The sequence below is a fragment of the Ammospiza caudacuta genome, chromosome 1, assembly GCF_027887145.1.
Source record: "Ammospiza caudacuta isolate bAmmCau1 chromosome 1, bAmmCau1.pri, whole genome shotgun sequence".
Taxonomy (NCBI): Eukaryota; Metazoa; Chordata; class Aves; order Passeriformes; family Passerellidae; genus Ammospiza; species Ammospiza caudacuta.
Window position 1 is genome coordinate 5748458 of NC_080593.1, and position 19945 is coordinate 5768402.

Genomic DNA, 19945 nt, shown 5'->3' on the forward strand with positions numbered 1-19945 from the left:
CATGCCCAATTATTTCCTTCAGCTAAAGATCAATGAGCAGCAGTAACCAGTTCAGTGTGGGCGAATGTCCTTGTCCTTTCCAAAACCACAACTCTGAGGTTCCTTAACAGCTGTGAATTTCAACAAGAAGACCGAGAACTTTAGTCAGGCTGACACACAAATTATTCTGGGTTTCTGTTTTCTGACACACGAAATCTTAGAGAAAAGAATGAAGGGTGACTTGCACTGGCCATGATTACAAGAGTCTTTGGAGCCTTTTGGATTGGAAAGAAATAACAGAGGGGAAAATGAGCATTTTAGCACTGTACTATCAATTCATTTTATAGGTTTGTTCTCTGATAGCTCTATCAGCTAAGCTTTGCTTAGATTTTCATTAAAATATCAGAGTGAAAAAAGAAATAATTGTTATTAAACTTTTAAGGCCGAGGATATCAGTCACATTCCCTGAATAACAGTTTTATGGAATAAGTTTATAAAAATCATAATATCATAGGAGTTTGAGGTAACATTATGATATATTCTTATGCATTTATCCTTCCCAAAGAAGAAAATTATGCAAATGCAGTTGTGCTGAGAGAGAATTCTAAAATACAGTGCATTGTGATGTGGTCAGTCTGTCCACTCCCTGGCTGTCAGGTTCCTTGTCATCTGGTAGGTCTAATGAAAACAAAAGTAGTCCCATTCCTGGTTTTAGGCAGTTCAATATTATTTAGATCTTGATATACTTAATAGGGCTAAAAATCCCAATAATTTGTATTAACTATGTGACTATTTTTCATATTAATACACGATTGTTTATTAATAATCAGTAGTTCATAGTTAAATAGCAAATAGTTTATTCAAACTGATGGTCAGTGTTCTTTTTGTCTGTTGTTTTTATCATTCACTGGAAAAGACAGATTGATTATCTTCCCTTGCCCCCTGTTAAAGTTTCTGTCATTCTTTTATAATGGAAACATAACTGCTAATTAAATATCTTCAGAAAGAAAAAAATTCTTGAAATATTGTGCTGCTTTTGATGACATGTTCTTTGTCTTCAAACATCTGTTGTTTTTTTTTTTTTGTTTTACATTCTTTCAGCAAGTAAAAGCTTTGCTATAATGTATATTCGAAAAGGTATATTTATCTCCTGCTGGATATAATTTTTGTATTGCAAGTATTGTAATATTTGTATTATAATTATTACATCTTCATGTTCCCCTGAAATATTTGTGTTGTAATTATTACATCTTCATCTTCTGCTGTCTTTCTGACCAAAGAGGCAGATCCTGCTGGACTATGAGGTCTCAATGGATGCTATCAATGATCCTGTCCGAAGACAGAGGTTAATGAGTGCAGCCACAATTCTTACAGATAATTCAAGTAAGTCATTATTTCCTCTTTTTCCTGTGGTGATGGTGTAACTTGACCTGAGAGATCAAACTGTCACAAACACCATTCTTTTCAAAGCCACTAGGGGAAATTATGCTGCCAAAATGTAAATTTCAGTAAAAGAAATGTTCTCATATCTCCTGTAACTCGCAATTACCAAGGGTAAATTTTGCCTCACCTTTATTAGTCTGTGATTAGTTTGTGCAGAATGAGGAAAACAATTTTTTTCTATGATATCATTCTGCTCATGTGAGATTGACTTTTCAATCCTTTTAATGAATTATTGTCTTTTTCTTCATTCTGTGATATTCTACAAAGGATTATTCATATGTCACTTTCCCTCTTTGTCTGACAGAGTCAAAACTGAACTGTCCTACATTTTGGAAAAATTTCCCTCAAAAGTATCTAATTTGGAATTGTTGTCCATTCTGGAGAGCAGTCAAAGAGAAGATGAAATTGGTAATTTTTAATCCATTTGCTGATCTCTTCATCGTGGTTTGCATTATCTTGAATACCTTGTTCCTGGCTATGGAGCACCCTGGCATGGAAGGAGCAAACCAACGATTGATGATTTCTCTGAGTGACAAGGTAAGTTAAGTCTGTATTAGATGAAAAATTCAGTTATAACCCTGTATTCATACTGGGACACTCCCATGAAGAGACAGACTTGTTCGGTGACTTTTTTTCTGAAATTCATTTTTGTCTTTCCAGATCTTCACCCTGATTTTTACTGCAGAAATGATCTTGAAAATCATTGCTCTAGATCCTTACTACTATTTCCAGGAAAAGTGGAATGTTTTTGATAGCTTGGTTGTTTTGATTGGCCTAGCAAGCTTTGGAACAAAACTGTCACCTTTCAGGCTGGTAATTATTTATTTAAAAAAAATTATTTTTTTAAAAGTACATGTGTTGTATAGTGAAATACCCTCATATTATTTTACTGATGAATATGTTAAATCTGTTTTCTTTATTGGTAAAAAAACATGAGCTTTTAATTGGAGTGATTTTAATTGCATCAAAACAATTAAAAGGCTTTCTTTGGGGAAAAAATAGTGATATTACTGCAGTAAAGACATCATGGTTAATGTGGGGTCTGGCTTTCTTGTGTGCTGTGCTATCTGGGCTGTTTTAACTTTATTTTCCCCTGTGTTTTATTTACAGCTCAGGATCTTCAAATTGGCAAAGTCCTGGCCAGCCTTAAACACTCTTATGAAAATAATTCTACACTCGTTTGGTGCACTGAGTAACCTCACTCTGGTTTTGGCAATCACTATATTTATTTTTGCTATAGTAGGAATTCAGATTTTGAGCAGTGATTATAGCAAAAATGCCTGTAAAATAAGCTCCAGTTGCAAATTACGCTGGCATATGATGGATTTTAGTCATTCAATCCTCATTATATTCCGAATATTATGTGGAGAATGGATTGAAACTATGTGGGAATGCATGGAAGTGGCTGGAAAAAGGAAATGTGTCACCATTTTCTTGCTCGTCCTGGTGCTAGGAAACCTGGTGGTGAGTTTCCAGTCCATTTTCAGTCCCTACTGAATGCATCCAGTTACTTTTTTCTTTGGAGGAAAACTTAATTCTTTTCACTTTATTCTCTTTTCTGCGTGTCACTTGACATGGTTTTGTTCTGTCTCTTTTTTTCCTTTTCCCCTTTCTTTCTCTTTCTTACACAAGACATAGAAGCAAAATAAAATTATTCCTTCTAGCCACAGTATAGAAGTGTAGAGCTTATCATAATTTGGTGTCAGATGTCTTCATCTTTTGTGTTGATGGAACCAAATCACCAAACTGAGTTCTTTTGATGAGTTCTGAGCTCATTGAGTTCTTTTAATGCTTAACACATTGCCCCTGTGTTATCAAAAGTTTACAGAAACCAGATTTTTGGATTTTTACTAGATTTATTGTAAATTTACTGGCAGAGAAAATCTTTTTCATCTGCTTGGTCTATATCAGATCCTTTTTGATGGTGATGTAATTAAAATTCATCTTTGCATTCTGTTTTACTACAACTGCCTCCTCATACACTATGGACATCAAAGCATGTGAAAATATATTTGATATACCCAAACTCTCACTTTCCTCCTTTTTTCTGCTGCCAGTCCTTCAAGAAAGAGCCATATCATGCTATTTCAATATTCTAGAGTAATAGTAAATAATTTCATTATTTATTAGGGGTTAATGAAAGCAAGTCTGAAGTGTCTCTTCTGTTAGCAATTGTGTCTCCAACTTACTTTATTTTAAGGTGCTCAACCTGTTCATTGCTTTGCTCCTGAGTTCATTCAACATTGATGGCCCAGAGGCACAAGAGGAGCCTGGAGAAGGGACTAAATATCAGATTGCCATTGCACAGATTCACAAGACCCTGAAGGCTGTGAAGGACAGAATTTGGGATCACTGCTGCAGGAGAATGAGGGGAAGCCTCAGAAGAGCAAACAAAAAGAAGACTTTGGCACAAGTTTCTGGGAAGGGCATAGAGGTTACTAATTGTCCCATGACAGATGTCAGGAAATACATAGACCACAGCTCCTTTGATATAGAGTGTGGCCATATGGAAGAGAGTTCCTCACTAGCAAGGAAATATGAAGAAATTTTGAGCAGCCCCAGTACCTGTGTTCCCATTACAGAAGCAGAGGCTTACCCCAAGGAAGGTGATGATGGGCACATTTTGCACACAGCTGTAGAATACAGGAAACAGGTAAGGAATATTGGTATTTGAAAAATTATTGTGACTTGCTATTGTATTTGCAGGGAATGCCCCAATGAAGGAAGGAATGATGAATCTGACTCCATGTTCTCAGAAGGCTAATTTATTATTTTATAATACTATGTTATATTAAAGAATACTATACAAAACTATACTAAAGAATACAGAAATGATATTTACAGAAGGCTAAAAAGATAATAATGAAAACTCCTGACACAGCTTGGCCCCAATTGGCCAGAGAGTCAAAACAACTCACACCAGAATCCAATGAAACAATCACTTGTGGGTAAACAATCTCCAAACACATTCTACATGAGCACAACACATGAGAAGTAAATGAGATAAGAATTGTTTTCCTTTTCTCTGAGGCTTCCCAGCTTCCCAGGAGAAAAATCCAGGGCAAAGGGATTTTATCAGAGAATGTGAATGCCACAACTTGCATCTGTAAATACAATCTCAAGGACTCAAGAGTAAATATTATCCTTTCAGTCATCTCTGCAATTTTACCTTCTTCTTCTAGTAAAAGGGCTACCAAATAGTCTTGGCTATTCAGTGATATGTTGAATATTCACTTTTTCATCATTCTCCTCAATGACAGCTAAAATTCTGCTTCTGATTGTTTTGTTTCCATTTATTTCTGTAAATTTATAAACAAAGTTCAATCAAGACATTCTTTCTTTTCGTCTCCTTTGCCTTTCACCTGGACTTTTGGAAGGCAGGCCTCTTGTGTTGATTATATGTTGCTTCTATGTTGCATGGAATCCAAAGGGAATGTAAACAAAAGCTATACCTTAAAAAATAAATTCTTACTATTGTTTGGGTTATTTTTAATCACCTGCTCACCTCCATGGTACTTTTGATTCCCCTTTATATCTCTTGATTTTGTTGTGTTGGGCAGGATAAAGCTCAAGTCTTTCTGCATGTGAGTGAGACATTTTTACTTCCATGACAGCTGTGCAGAGGCAATACTGGAGACATTTCAGGTGTCTGTCACATCCACACAGAAATGTCAAATATGGAACAGAAGATACAGGAACTCTTTTCACAGAATCAAAGAATTGTTAGGGTTGGATGGGTCTTTTTTTTGGATGGATTTGTATGATAATATTAGGAAACATTATCAGTGCTGTCTCTTTGGACAAATTCTCAAAGAAGCAAAAATCACTGATCACCTTAGAATCATCTGTGGCTGTTTCAAATGTCTTGCCCATAAGCATTTGATGTCAGAAATTCATTCCCTGCTGCAGTGGAATCTGGTATTTCTTGGAATTTGTAGTGTCAGAATAACTGAGGTCTGATTCTGATCACTTAGATCTTCTGCCTATAACTGAAAGCATAAATTTTTTACAAGCATTTTAGGAAAACTATTTAATTATTTGTAAAAAGACAAACTTGCTAGTGAAAGATTCTCTTCTTATTGGACCTACATGGTCCAATGAGAAGGCCCTTTCCAACCCAAACACCCAACTCATTCTTTGATTATATGAGTCTAAACTTCATGGATGTTTTACACTCTGTGAAAAAATTTTGCCTTTCAAGAATGACTGTCAGGAAAAAAATAAGTGGAAAATCAACTGATTTGCATCATTTCATGCAGGGAGACAAATTAAGAAGAAGAGAACAGTGGAGGAATTCAAACAGCTTCAATCAGAGTTCTGGGACTTCTGAAATGGCAAACGCTTCCACAGTAACACACCCAAAGAAAGATCAAAAAGAGGTAATTATAAATTTTAACGTTTTGTATTAATATGTTGGGCCTTCTCCTCTTCAAGCCTTTTGAGACGTAATTTGTATCTCTAAAGATGGACTGGCCTGAAGAAATCAGAATTTTCTCTACAACTGTAGCATAATAGAATATTTTCTAAACATTTCCCTTCCTTCAAGTCCATTGTGGATAACTAAAAGAAACTAAGAAAGTTGTTAAAATAAAATGATGAAAACAAAAAGTAGGGATTGGCTATTTCTGTCCTATTATTTATAATTTATTTTGGTAGTTCAGCAACATAAAGATAATTTATACACTGCAAATTTCTTTTGGGGAGGGAGAGGAGATAATAATTTTAATTTATTTAAGGTTTGTTAACCTTATTAATGAAAAGCAAATAAATTCTTTTCTTAAATCCCTAAATTCTTTAATTCTTAAATTCTTCTCCTTTGCAGAAATATCATTCTGTTCGCAGCTTTTCTGAAGCCAGCACTGTGGATCCAGTTGTGCTTCTGGAGATGTTTTCCCATACTAAAGACTCCCAGCTGCCCAAGGACTGCTGTGTTGAGAGTAGGAATCCTTTTTTTCTTTTTCTTTAATGCCAAATGAACCAGTGTACAAAAATATCCATTTAAAACATGTCCAGAATAGCAGCAACTGTTTGTCTGCTCATCCCAGGGTGGATATCTACCTTTGATCACCTGAAATTCTCCTTAGACTCTGTTGACTCTCATGGTTCAATCCTGCTGCCTTTACACATTAATGAAGAGTGTTTCTGCCACAGAGCAGTGAACAGAGTCCAGATGTCATGTCTCTGCAGTGCAATAAAGTGAAATAATTAGTAAAAATAATAATTTACTGACCTGCTAGTATGGTAATATCTCTTTTCAAAATAAAAAGAAAGGGAAAAATGCAGAAAATAAACACATTTTTAGATAAAAGTAAAGGCTTCTTTTGTGCCCACAAACCTTTCTGCAGAAAGACACAAAAAGATGTTATTCCATATTTTTTAAGTTCTAGTTATCTTATAGTTATAATAAAAGTCTGTTATTCCATGTATGCATCGCTTTATTAAAAGAGATTATTTTGGCATAAAATTTTTTACTTTAGCTTCAGATAATTTCAATAACAGCATCACCTCATAGATAAAAGAGCACATTCTTCCTATAATATGTAAAAAGCCTTTTTTAAGACGTTTCATACTTTTTTAATCTGTATCTCAACATTTTCCATTGAACCAATATGCTGTTGTGTCTCTTTTCAGGTTGTGTTGAGTGTTCCCCATGTTGTGTAGTGGATACCACCAAGTTTCCAGGCAGAACTTGGTGGAACTTTAGAAAAACCTGCTACAAAATCGTGAACCACAGCGGGTTTGAATATTTTATGGTTTTTATGATTGTGTTGAGCAGTGCAGCACTGGTAAATTTCATTTAATTTCTCCACTTTGGAATTAATTGTTATCAGTAAAGGAATAGTATTTAATTGATTTCTCCTACTCTGACATTCCTTTTCCCAAGGAGAGACAAGAGTGTAATAAATATAACCTTTAGAAGTTATAATGCTTTCCTCCACTTGGATAAGATATTTAAATAGACAGATTTAAATATATGGAATCATAGTTCTTCATTGAACATCATTTTTCACACTTTTGTGTTAATTACAAAGCTAAACCAGAGTCTGATATTACTTGGGAAAGCTTGAAAAAAAATAATAGCCCTTCTAAATTTGTAAAGCAGACTAACTACTCAGAAAAAATGTAGATTGAAAATCATCCAAACACTGTGATCAGAAGCCAAAAGTGAAGGTGGCTGTAAATTGGCAGGTGAGGTAATGTTTCATTGCTATTCTGATCATATCCATTTCTACTGAAAAATAAGGGAAGGATTATTTTATTTGAAATTATATTCACTGTCTACTGAGAGTAACTTGTTAAATAAAATATTATATAATGCAGAAGGAACATAACCAAATAGTCTGAAGGTGATCTGTGTGGCAGATGTAGGAATTTCCAATTAAAGTCAATTCTGTGTACATTAGATTGAGGTTGTTCCCTGAACTGTAGATTTGAACTGTCTGCTTTAAAATTCACCTGACAAAACCTCCAGGGGAACTTCCTGGTGTCTTGGTTTGAAAACACAGGTGTTTGGTAAAGAAGGCAGGAGCCTCCCTTGAAATGGAAAATGCAAACCCCTTCCCTCTGAATTATTATAATTTTGAAATTAAGGGTCTCTCTGGCAAAGATATGGGAGTAGGAATAACAGTTCTTTATTAGGGAAATTAAAATAAAAATGCAGTGATACCGAACAACCCTGCCAGAGTCAGAGCAGTCCCTGCCCCCTGTGTGTCAGGGGGTGTCCCAGCCCCATCCCAGGGGGGCTCAGCCCTCCTGCAGTGCCAGCTGTGGCTCTGCTGCAGCAGGGATCCTGCACAAGGGGGGAGTTTTCCTCTGCAGCCCCAGGGCTGCTGCAGATGGGCCTGGGCTCCCTCTGGCCATGCAGGGCAGCAGAAAGCTGCTCCTCTGGCAGTGCAGGGGGCAAAGGCTGCTGTGCTGTGCCAGGCTCAGATTGGATCCAGGCAGGAATGCTTGGCTCCTCCCCTGGGCGGAGCATCTCCCCATGGGATGCTGGGATTGGATCAGCCCTGCAGGGACACTCAGTGGCCATGGACAGCAGAGATCTCCTGCAGGGAGGGTTGGCTGTGGGAGAGAGAAAGAAAAAACTGCCCCATGAACAGAAGAGAACTGCCCCAGCTCTGACAGATGGTGATAGAATACAAATCCCCAGCCACATCTTCTAACCCAAGACACCTGGGATTCCAGTGAGGGCTCCTCTGTCTTCATGGGAAACCAAACTGAAGTAAGGAAGCAAACTGAGTCATTTTAAATGTCCTGTTGAACAAAAAGTTAGTTGGTACCCAGGTGCAAAATAACAAAACAATAACAATTTCTTGTCATCAAAGATGATTTGCAGTCTTGAGAACTTTCCCATTTCTAAGATACACTTGATCTCTTTCAGAAAGGGACATGCTAATTTTTTGCTTGTTTATAAAGTTTACTGATATTAAATTTTCTGAATGAGTATGAATGAGCACCAGACCACCACACATGTCCATGGCTTGTAGTGAAAATAAATTAGGCGGTGATCATGGGAGAATGCTCAGAAAAGCAGGGGAGATGTGGATGAAAGGAAAATTACAGATATTGCCAAAGGCTCGGTGAGGAAATAATGCATGGTGTTAAAAGCAATTGGGAATAGATTGGCAACATAAAAAAAAATCTAAAATAAATTAGCAAGACAGCAAATACGTTAAACTTGAGCAAACACTGATGTGAATGACAGCAATCAGTGAAACATTTTCCTAAAACCTCAAGGTCAAGATTTAGGTGAAAAAACCTGTAACTTCAGGAATGAGCAGTTCCAGATGAGGTGTTCATCACATTTTTCCATTTCTGTATTACAACTCTGCAGGATGACTCAAGATGACTCATTTGGAAGGTCAGAGTCTGACAGACACTGGTTAAATCTTTATTCACTGGTTAATGAAATCAATTCAGGCTTTTTTGTGAAGAGTTTTAGATAAACCCCTTCAAAATTATCAACTACATTGGGAAGTCAAAATTTTTTAGCGACAACTGACACTTGTTAGACATTTTTTGAAGTGTTGAACATAAAAACTTGAAAGTATGAGATTTTTCAATTACTGTGAAAATGAGATTGTAGTAATTTAAAAATTTACCTTTTTACTTTTAAGTATAAAAATAAGTGGTGGTTGTCAATAATTTAATATTAAATGATTCTAATAAGCCAAACTATTTATTCTTGTGCAATTCAAAAATAATCTTCCATTCATAAAACTATTGACCTGTTTTAAAACTGAATTCTGAAATTCCAGGCATTTGAAGATGTTCACCTGCAGAAAAACAAAAAAGTTAAAATTATCCTAGATTATGCTGATATCATATTTACCTACACCTTTTTTACGGAGATGCTTCTGAAATGGGTGGCTTTTGGTCTGCACAGTTATTTCACAAATTCTTGGTGTTTGCTTGACTTCATCATTGTGTGTGTAAGTATTATACTCAGCTTGTCATGCATTTTAATTTTTGACATTTTCTATCTAGAGAACTACCTCTAAATTGTGATTATGAATTAATACAAGTCTTAAAGACAGTTTCCAAAACATAAAAAATCTTCAATCCAAAAGAGGTTTTAGGACTTGAAATGGAAATTGTCAGCAATAATCAAGAAGTTGCTGAAGGAAATTTTATTGGGTATCACCATCACTGAGGATCATGATGGTTCTAAAAACCTTTTCAATTGTAGAGGGAGAGTTCAATTAGGGATCAGAAATAAATTTAAAATAAATTGATTAAGACGATAGAAAATGTGAAGCTATTGACAGTTTGGGACTAGATGATTTTAAAGGTTCCTTCCAACCCAAACCAAATCTGGGATTTTGGCATTTAGAAAGAGAAAAAAAGCAAGAGTTCCTTCCTTGAAGGAGAAGAAATTTAGATGGCAAAGACAGTTGAAAAACATGGTTGGAAAAATAATTTACCAGGGAATTAAAGATAGGGAAGTATCTTTTGCTTTGCATAGCACTAAACACAAATGCTGGAATCACCAAGAGTGAGGTAAGTGCAGGGTTCAATACATTTGCTCTGAATGTAGAATATGTAAAATATTATAATCTTGTTGTATAAAAGTGAAACATTTTTCCTGTCAACATCACAGTGGGACTGTTTGGAAGTTAAATATTTTAGAATAAGAATGTCTAAACTGCTAACTTGTGACATCAGAGTAGCTTTTGATAGACTTAGGATAGTCAGCAGTGAAAGTTGTGAAGTACTAGGAAATTTCAACAGAAAGATCTAATATTATGACTATTTGCAAAGAATACTTGAGCAGTTACGGTTTTCTAATGTAAATAACAGTCCAAAACAGAGGATAAGCATGGAAATATCCAGTGGCTGAACATTGAGGCAGCAAATTCAAACAAGAAGGAAGAGACAAATCATGAACAGTGAAAAACCTAATTATTGAAATTATTTTAAATGTCTTCATTTCACTCTTAGAAATATCTAAAATGAACAAGATATATTTTTAAAAAAAATCTGTTTCCACATCCCCATCCTCCATTATAATAATAAATTCCTGTATACACTTTTGAGAATAACTATGTAGAAAATGAGAGTATTTTATCTGAATAAACCTTTCTGGTCTGGTAGTGTATGGCAATATCATAGTTACCAATTTGATTGTTATACTAGTATTAAACAAAATTATACTAACTGTTTTTAAAAAAGTCAAATCAGAATTAATTCCATTTTATTCATGTGTTAGAAAAGAATGAGGTAAAATTATATCTATTGTTATGATATGTTATGTTATGTTACATTATATTATATTATATTATATTATATTATATTATATTATATATAAACTTTAAATGTGTATTTTCTTCATTTGACTTAGTGTGAAATACACTGTAACTTTCACCTCAGGACTGTCTACTAATATAGATAAAATAAAATTTTGTATGCCATTTAATGATGCCAGTTCCAATTCAATGAACACAGCTGTCCTTTGTTTCCTGGGGACGAAATTCTGTTTCTGAAGATTCCTCACCTTGTTCCTCTGGGACCAGCCTGAAATCTCTCAGGACTTTCAGAGCACTGCGGCCTCTACGAGCTTTGTCAAGATTTGAAGGGATAAAGGTAAAGATATAGGGGGAGGTCTGGGTTTTTATATGGATGACAGTTTTCAATAGATATTGAAGAAGTAAAAATCAGTGGCTTCCTGGGAAAATTGATCTGTTGAATTCAATTAATGAATTATTTTCATTAATTTCATTCAGGTTGTTGTGAATGCACTCTTTGGAGCCATCCCCTCCATCTTCAACGTTCTGCTTGTCTGTGTTGTCTTCTGGCTCCTCTTTAACGTTCTAGGAGTCAAATGGCTTGGAAGCAGGTTTTGGAAATGCACACACAAAGTAGAAAGTACTGATCACATTTATGGCAAAAATGATTGTCTTGCCTTGAATTGGACATGGACAAATGCTGTTGTAAATTTTGACAATGTTGGCATGGGTTACTTGGCTCTTCTCCAAGTGGTAAGTTCTATAAAAACATTTTCATTTTATTTTTTCTCAAGGAATGGTTTGAGCAGCCAACCAAGGCACACCATTATGGTTCTGTTTATCTTACTGTAACTGTGGATTTTTTAGCTCCCATTAATATTTTTCTCATTTATGAGCTGCTCACCTCCTCCTAAAGAACACTTGGGCACATGCAGCCTTATGTTAAAACAAAGAACTCTTTCACAGCTTTTAAATTTTGTTGTAAATTTCACTTCTGTTTAGATTTTGATTAACAAACTAAGCCTGAAATAGTCTGCCTCTTACTGTATTTAAAGTTATTCTTGTTTTCTCTAATTCAGAGTGGATAAGAAAGAAAACTCATGGACCAATTTGTTTAGAATTCTGTGTCTTCTTTTGTTGTAAAAAATCCTGAAGTGTTGGGGTGCTAATTCACTGAGCTCCCTAATACCCAACAAAGGAGAGAAAGGCATTGTTAAAAAGTTTCCATTATCCCTGTATCTTTTCTAGATTGAGTTCTTTGCTCTGGATCCTCCTAAATGTTCTATGCTTGATAAAAATTGCAGGATGGAACCATCTGTTGTTTTGTTAGAAATTGTTTTTTTCCATTTAAGTTATATTTGGTGGTTAAGCTGAAACTTTTTACAAAAATTTCAATTTAATGGGAGTTCGCATTAAAGCATTTGACATGAATCATGACTTTTCTTTTGTTTTCTTTTCAGGATAATTTTTTCTCTGTAATAAACTCCAGTGAATCATACTTCCAAACATATCTTAGAATTGATGCATATTTTTTGCAGCACACTTCTATTAACACATTTATATTAGCAATAGCTTTTTTTTTCTTAGTTGTAACAGTGCATTTTCTTTCAGGCAACATTTAAAGGTTGGATGGATATTATGTATGCAGCAGTGGATTCACGTGAGGTATGTCACTAAAATGAAATTTTAGGTTTTTCCCTTTCCTTCTTCCCTTTTCTATCCATACAGTCAATTTTTCAGCTGTTTGCAACACCAGATCAAAAATACAAGTGGATGAGTTTATCCAGCTACACAGTGAAACAATAATCCTTGGACTACCAAGTATCTGAAACTTAGATAGAAGAAACTGATCACAATAGAGTGATACCACACAAAAAGAGGGCAAGATAATATACAATTTTGTACAAATCTGATTTGGAAACAGAATATGGGGTGCCTCTGAAGCAAATTCTCTTCCTTTTTAAACATGTGCAGTAGAACTGAAATAGCCTGCAGCTTTATCAGTTATTTGAGGTTTTCTTCCCTACATTTGACACCTTCTCTATTTCTTCCCCATTTCCATGTCCTGTTTCTCACTCTCATACTAGCACAGTGAGTTTTAACTTTTCTATATTTAGTTGACTTTGCCTCTTTTCTTGCTCATTCTATCACAGTACTCTTGACTGTAGTTAAATAGCTGCTAAATAACAATATTGTTCTTTTTTATGGCTGGTTTACATTGCTTTTGCCTGGGATGGCATCCCAAAGGAGGGAATTCACCATTAGGTTTAATCCTGTTTTTCTAATCAGGACATTCACAGGATCCCTTCTAATTGGAACTGTTTATTTATTACTAAAAAAAAAAAGTGCTAGAGCATGATTTGTCTTTGTTTTTCATTATCTCTACTAACAGTAACAAGATAGAGCAAGTTCTACTTGTACAACTAGATAAAGGTTTAAATGTGAAGAAATAATTTATCCTTCATGACAATTAAAAAATCTGCTATAATAAATTGGAAATGCTAAAGCTGAGATTATCTATCTCATTTTTACCAATATTATTTTTCTGATTTGATTTTTTTTTTTTAACAGATTGGTCAACAGCCACAGTTTGAAGCACGCTTACATATGTATGCGTTCTTTGTGGTTTTCATTATTTTTGGATCTTTCTTCATGCTGAACCTTTTCATTGGAGTGGTTATCAGCAATTTTAACCAGCAAAGGAAAAAGATAAGTACTACATGGTCTAACCCATGGTCTCCTGTAATCCCAATTTGATTAAGTGAATGCTTGCTTGACATCTAGAGGTCTAACATTGTGAAATAAGTGTTTGACTAGATAAATTTAAAATAATAATGTTTCAAACCAAGTTTTGAAAACAGGAATCCCCTCTTCCTCATGGTTTTTACCTGTGAATTCTGTTTTCCTGGGTTTGTTCTAAGTAGAGGACGAGGAAGGAGTGAGTCAAAAAAGTTACCTAGACTTTGCTACAGGAGAGTGGAATTATTTCCTTCTGCTTTGAAGATTTTCTTTGGGGAACAGAAAACTCCTTTTTGCTGAGAGTGAACACCTCACAAATGTGAGCAGGGTAATCAGTCATGGAAGAAGCAGTCATGGAAGGAGTAACCTCTTCTTTCCTGGTAAAGAACCTTGAAAAGGTCTTGCTGATAGAACTTCTTCTAAAACTAGCTACACTTTAAAAAGTCATTCATCTACAAAATGAGCCTACAGATTAATTTAGTGAGGTTTTAAAAAAATTCTGCATTGGGATCCAAGCCATGACCCCAGGACGAGGCTGTGTAGAAATTTAAATGCTGCTTAAAGCCCATGAAGCAATGACTACTTCCACTTTTCTCCTCATAATTGTTAAATTCCCTGTTCTTGTTATTCAGTAAGAAAAGGAGGGCAAAATCTTAGAATGGAAAATTCAGCAAAGAAAAGCAATAGTCATCTCTGCCTGGAATACTTCACCTTCCTTGTGCCAAGATTGTTTATCAATTGAGTCCTGACTCATTTAAAGGTTTAAAGTGTCCAGAATATCGGGAGAAATTGGGTCAGTTAATCCACTTGGAAGTCTTACAATAAATAAGCATCTTGCTCATTGAAAAAAATAACAGAAAAGCAGACCCCAACAGGAGGTTTACAACTTCAAGGTTCCTATTTGGAAGGCAGAATTTCTACTGGAATCATCTATTCTTTCCATAGACTGACTTACACACCAAGTATCAAAGCATTACTGCCTTTGGTAGAGAAAAATAGAAATAAAATCCACAAGAAATTCTTTTCTCTGAATTTGGACAGAGAAAAGATGTGTAGGGATTGAGGAACAGCAGTCCAACTTCACTGTAAGAATTTCCTTTTATAACAAAGTCCCAGTTACAATAATCCCAATAGATAAAAAGATTAAGTAGTTGATAAGCTTGAACATTTGTTAGAAGTTTATGTGAATATAACACTTTTTTTCTTTTCTTAGTACATGCTGTAACTGACATTTTTTATTTTTCATTTTTCTCTTTCATTTCTTTTCTGGTTATTTGGGCTTTTCATTGAGAGTCCATGTAGTGAAGTTAAGCAGAATTTTCAGAGGTTTTTCTGGAGTGATTCCAATTGCAGGTGCCCTGCTGAACATTGTTTTGTGTTTGTTGTACAAAGTACTGATCACTCAATGCTTTTATGACAAGTGAGTTCTGATTACTGAGGTCCAAGTGATTGCTCAGTAATACAGGTGATGTGGATGCTCATAAGAAATTCACTGCCAGGAACTTCCCATAGAACTTGGTCCCAAAATTCTTATTCATCATCCTCTATTTACTTGCTAGTCCAGCAATCTACTTCTGCTTCTGCCTTTCTCAAAAATATAAAATATTCTTCTTCTTGATGAATCTTATGGAATTTTAAAAATAGGAAATAGATTTGCAAAACTTTGAAAAGTCTCTCAGACTTGAGGGAACTGACTTGTGATCACTGCCTGGACTTGACTTTCATGATCAACTCAGATCAGATCAAAGATCAAGGGGAAAAGGAGAAATGGTGAAGACACGTTTGGTCTCTGTGCTCCCTTAGGTCCCACTCAATACAAGTGTAACTTACTGTCTTTAACATTAATTTGTTGGTATTTATTTGACTTCATCTGAACAACAATGTTTTTTCTCTTTACTTAGGTGGGAAAGATCTATTTTTGACTGAGGAACAGAAAAAGTACTATAGTGCCCTAAAAAAACTTGGATCCAAGAAACCCCAAAAACCCATCCCAAGACCAGCGGTGAGGCCACCTTAAGAAGAATATGACAGAGGATATAAAGAGGATGAAATTTAAACTCAGTAGCCAGGAATTGGGAAATAAACCTTGCCCCTCATCTTCCTCAGTCAATATAGTATTTAGATTTTACTCTGTTTTATTTAAAAATTCTATCCAACACAGTCATCTTTGAGGGTATTAATTAAGGAAATTTGCAACCTATTTATCACCTACTCAAATGTACAAACTTTTTGAACCAGTTCATATTAAGTATTTGATATTCATAACATGATCTTGGTTATTTAATTTGCAGGATGTTTCTTCTGCAACTAGATTGGATTATTGCAGGTTAGAATGAATAGAGAGCAGCACATGCCCCATGGCTGTTATTTGCTTTTAAATAATCTTATGCTTTATTTCTTACATTTTCTTAAATTGAATTCCAGGCCTGTCTTTGCACAGTAAATACTCAGAGATTTTCCTGTTTATGACATTTTAATTAGAATTGCTTATCCTAAAATATCTGCTTCAATAAGTATTTCTATTAAAAGAGCAATGATAATGTACTCTGAGTGTTTTCCTGCTATATATATTATTTTCTTAACCAATGTGCTTGCACGACGCCTGAAAATACTGAAGGTATGCTGAGTTTTCTTTGAGGGTCTAAAGAAATCACCAAAAAATGCTTCTAACAGCTTCTTGTTAATTTATGTCATCTTAAATTCCTTTTCTAAGCCCAAATTACTGGTTAATATTTGAATGCAGGCTGGGTCTCAGAACTGGCATTTAGTAGTTCTTCTCTCCACAGAATGCATTCCTAGGATTTCTGTTTGACATCGTAAATCACAAAGCTTTTGACGTCACCATTGTGATTTTCATCTGTCTGAATATGATCGTTATGATGGCAGAAAACACTGACGGACGCACCAAGGATGTTCTTAATAAAATCAACTATTTTTTTGTGGCTGTATTCACTGCAGAATGTGTCTTAAAAATACTGGCCTTAAGGCACTACTACTTTGGAAGTGGCTGGAATGTGTTTGATTTCAGTGTTGTGATCCTTTCAATAGTGAGTAAGTATCAACCACTAGATCAGGTAAAGTATCTGACTAATATTAAGCAAATTCTAGTTTGAAGTAACCACCTACATATGTTTGATAAGGAAATTCCAGATCCATTGTACTATTTCAAACTATCTGCTAAGTAATTCCTTCTAAAAGGATGCATTTTTGTTTTCTCTTATATTTTTGCAGAGTACTAAAAGGTAAATGGAGTTTTTGAATTTTTTTAAGTATGATTTTTATTAAGGCATTAACTGAATATTAATTTAATTCAGTAACATCTTTTTAAAGTTATTGTACCTAAACTGTTTTCTAATGTTTTATGCTTTCAATTTACACGTTGTCACAGGAAAAGAAAAATCAGGTTAAAAATACATTTGCATCAAAAATGGGGTTTAATTTAATTTTCCAGGACTTCCCTTTAAGAAGGCAGAGTCCAGTTGCAGATTTGGAAAGCTCAGAAAAATTTGGTTGCTCGACACCATGCTAAACCTGGGCCACTATTCGTGACTGAAAAAATTATTAAAACTGGCTTGTATTTTTTTGGCTCTTTAAATAAGAGTAGATGCTGATCATTGACTCTGCAAAGGGTCATATACAGCTCTAGTTTCTTGTACAATTTATTTTGTCCTTCCTACTCAAGCTCAGGTCATATCATATAATAAAGGATGGGAAAGAAAAACTGCTCTGATTTCTCTGCTTCCTGCCCAAGCATGGTAGCCTTTTGCCATCCTGTACAACCCAGAAAAATTATGACTTCTTAACTCTTCTGTTTGTAATCATTTGCATTGCTACTGTGCCATAGAATGACGTGTTATGGAGGATAAACACTGAGACAATTTTCCTTTATTTTCTTCTTGCTCTTCTCTGATCTCATTTGAGTGCCAAGCATTATCAAAGTCTCACATTTAGGCTTTGGCCTAAAGGAGAAGCAGCACTCAGACAGTGGCTCAAAGACAATGCCAGAGCTTCTGGCACAAGACCTGAATGGATTTTAAAGGATTTTTTTTAGGTACTTGAGCAATGAATGCATAAATTCACTCCCCAAATTACAGAAACTGGGAAGAGCACAGCTTCCAAACTGTGCAGAAATCTTGATGCCTCTTTTATGTTGAAAGCTATTACAATTTTTCTTTTTTTACCTAAGCTTTTATCTGAGCAGTTTCAGAATTGATGATGTTTATATTGAGACCAATGTAAAGTGATGAGTGTTACTGCCAACGCCTAAAGCACAGAATATAACAAAACAGACATGAATTTGACTAACTTGACCTGGCAACATTTTGTTTTCCTTTTCCTTTTAAAGGTCTTGGAGTTTCTGAAGCGTTTCAATCTTTCTTCTCCCCGACGGTTTTGAGAACTCTTCGTTTGGCGCGGGTCGGCCGAGTCCTGAGAATTGTTCGCAAAGCCAGAGGGATTCGAACTCTTCTTTTTGCACTGCTGATGTCCCTTCCTGCCCTGGTCAACATTGGCCTTTTGCTTTTCCTGATCATGTTCATTTATGCCATCGTGGGCATGGCAAACTTTGCCTGTCTCCCCGAGGATGGTGGGATTGATGACATTTTCAACTTCAAAACCTTTTGTGGTAGCATTCTCTGCCTCTTCCAAATTACCACATCAGCTGGCTGGGATAACCTTCTGGCCCCTGTGCTAAGGGAATCTGATAAATGTGCTCTCCAATTAGATGCAACAGGGACAAAGAAAAATAATTGTGTAAATAAGGGCTTTGGTATTTTATATTTTGTAAGCTATGTCATTATATCGTTCCTCATTGTTGTAAATATGTACATAGCAGTCATTTTAGAGAACTTCAATGTTGCCACTGAGGAGAGCACAGATCCTCTTTGTGAGGATGACTTTGATATGTTTTATGAGACATGGGCAAAGTTTGACCCTCTGGCGACGCAGTTTATAGATTATTCTGCTCTCTCAGACTTTGCAGATGCTCTGGCAGAGCCCCTGCGCATCCCAAAGCCCAACAAAATCCAGCTCACAGCCATGGACATCCCCATAGTTAGTGGAGATAAGATCCACTGCTTGGATATCTTGCTGGCTTTCACTAAAAGGGTCTTGGGAGAAGCTGGAGATATGGATGGTCTTGAATTAAACATGGAAGAAAAGATTACAGCTAGCAATCCATCTAAAAGTTCTTACAGCCCAATTTCTTCTACCCTTAAAAGGAAACAAGAGGAAGTGTCAGCTCTTGTTATTCAGAAGGCCTTCAGGAGATATTTGAGACAACGTTCTCTTGAAAATACATCCTTGTACCATTGTAAACATAACAGTGCTGTCTTTGGACGAGAAATACAGGACAAGCAAAGTCTTCTTGAATCACTGCTTAATGAAAACCTTGGGAGGAAGGCAGATAAATTACGTCCTGCTTCTTCCATATCCCTCCCTTTATTTTATGATGGCTTTGCTGAGACAGACAGCAAAAAGCTTGACACATGAGGTCACCCCTGGCTGCAGCATTTCCAGTTAAACCAATGTCACTTATTTTCAGATGGAGACCATGTTTTGATCCCACAAATACTCTAAATTTAGAAGAATACTGTCAGCCTTCAAGTATTGTAATTGTTCAGATTTGCAAATCCTCCTCAAAGCACTTAAGATTTGAATAATTTGAACAATTTGAACAAACTATGTCATAAATATTAGAGGCAAATCTCTAACTATGGAATTTTTTCCCTCAGCTACTGGAGTTAGTGAGTTAATTTTTTCAGCTGTCATTTTTGTATTAGTTCATGCATTTACAGAAGAAGCCTGTAAAAGATCAGTTGTAAGCACTTATTTATAAATACACAAGGATATAGGATAAGGTCTATGTCTTTAGGGAGAACCAATTTTTCCAAAAAGGCTTTAAGGTAGCAAAGTTAAGTAATAACTGCACTTCTGTAAAAGAACTCACTCAAGACACTTGAGTATAATCAGACTCTAACTTTGATGTATTTGGGACAATCTGTCTCCTAATATCTTTGAATGTATTTGTTTATGTCTAAGAATTTTTGAGGTGCCTTTAT

At 35.5% G+C, this 19945-nt stretch overlaps 1 protein-coding gene across 1 annotated transcript in view; it reads left to right on the forward strand.

Annotated features, from left to right (window-relative positions):
• LOC131555710 (sodium channel protein type 5 subunit alpha-like) overlaps positions 1-19376 on the forward strand; it is a 37413-nt gene extending 18037 nt beyond the window's left edge. The window contains exons 13-27 of the mRNA XM_058801904.1: positions 1260-1362; positions 1727-1959; positions 2083-2235; positions 2533-2886; positions 3623-4075; positions 6245-6359; positions 7054-7208; positions 9681-9870; positions 11408-11505; positions 11646-11900; positions 12759-12812; positions 13719-13860; positions 15788-15888; positions 16673-16937; positions 18232-19376. Of these exons, the coding sequence (XP_058657887.1) occupies positions 1260-1362; positions 1727-1959; positions 2083-2235; positions 2533-2886; positions 3623-4075; positions 6245-6359; positions 7054-7208; positions 9681-9870; positions 11408-11505; positions 11646-11900; positions 12759-12812; positions 13719-13860; positions 15788-15888; positions 16673-16937; positions 18232-19376 (3816 nt within the window). The remainder of the gene's footprint in view (positions 1-1259; positions 1363-1726; positions 1960-2082; positions 2236-2532; positions 2887-3622; positions 4076-6244; positions 6360-7053; positions 7209-9680; positions 9871-11407; positions 11506-11645; positions 11901-12758; positions 12813-13718; positions 13861-15787; positions 15889-16672; positions 16938-18231) is intronic.
• The last annotated feature ends 569 nt before the right edge of the window (positions 19377-19945 follow it).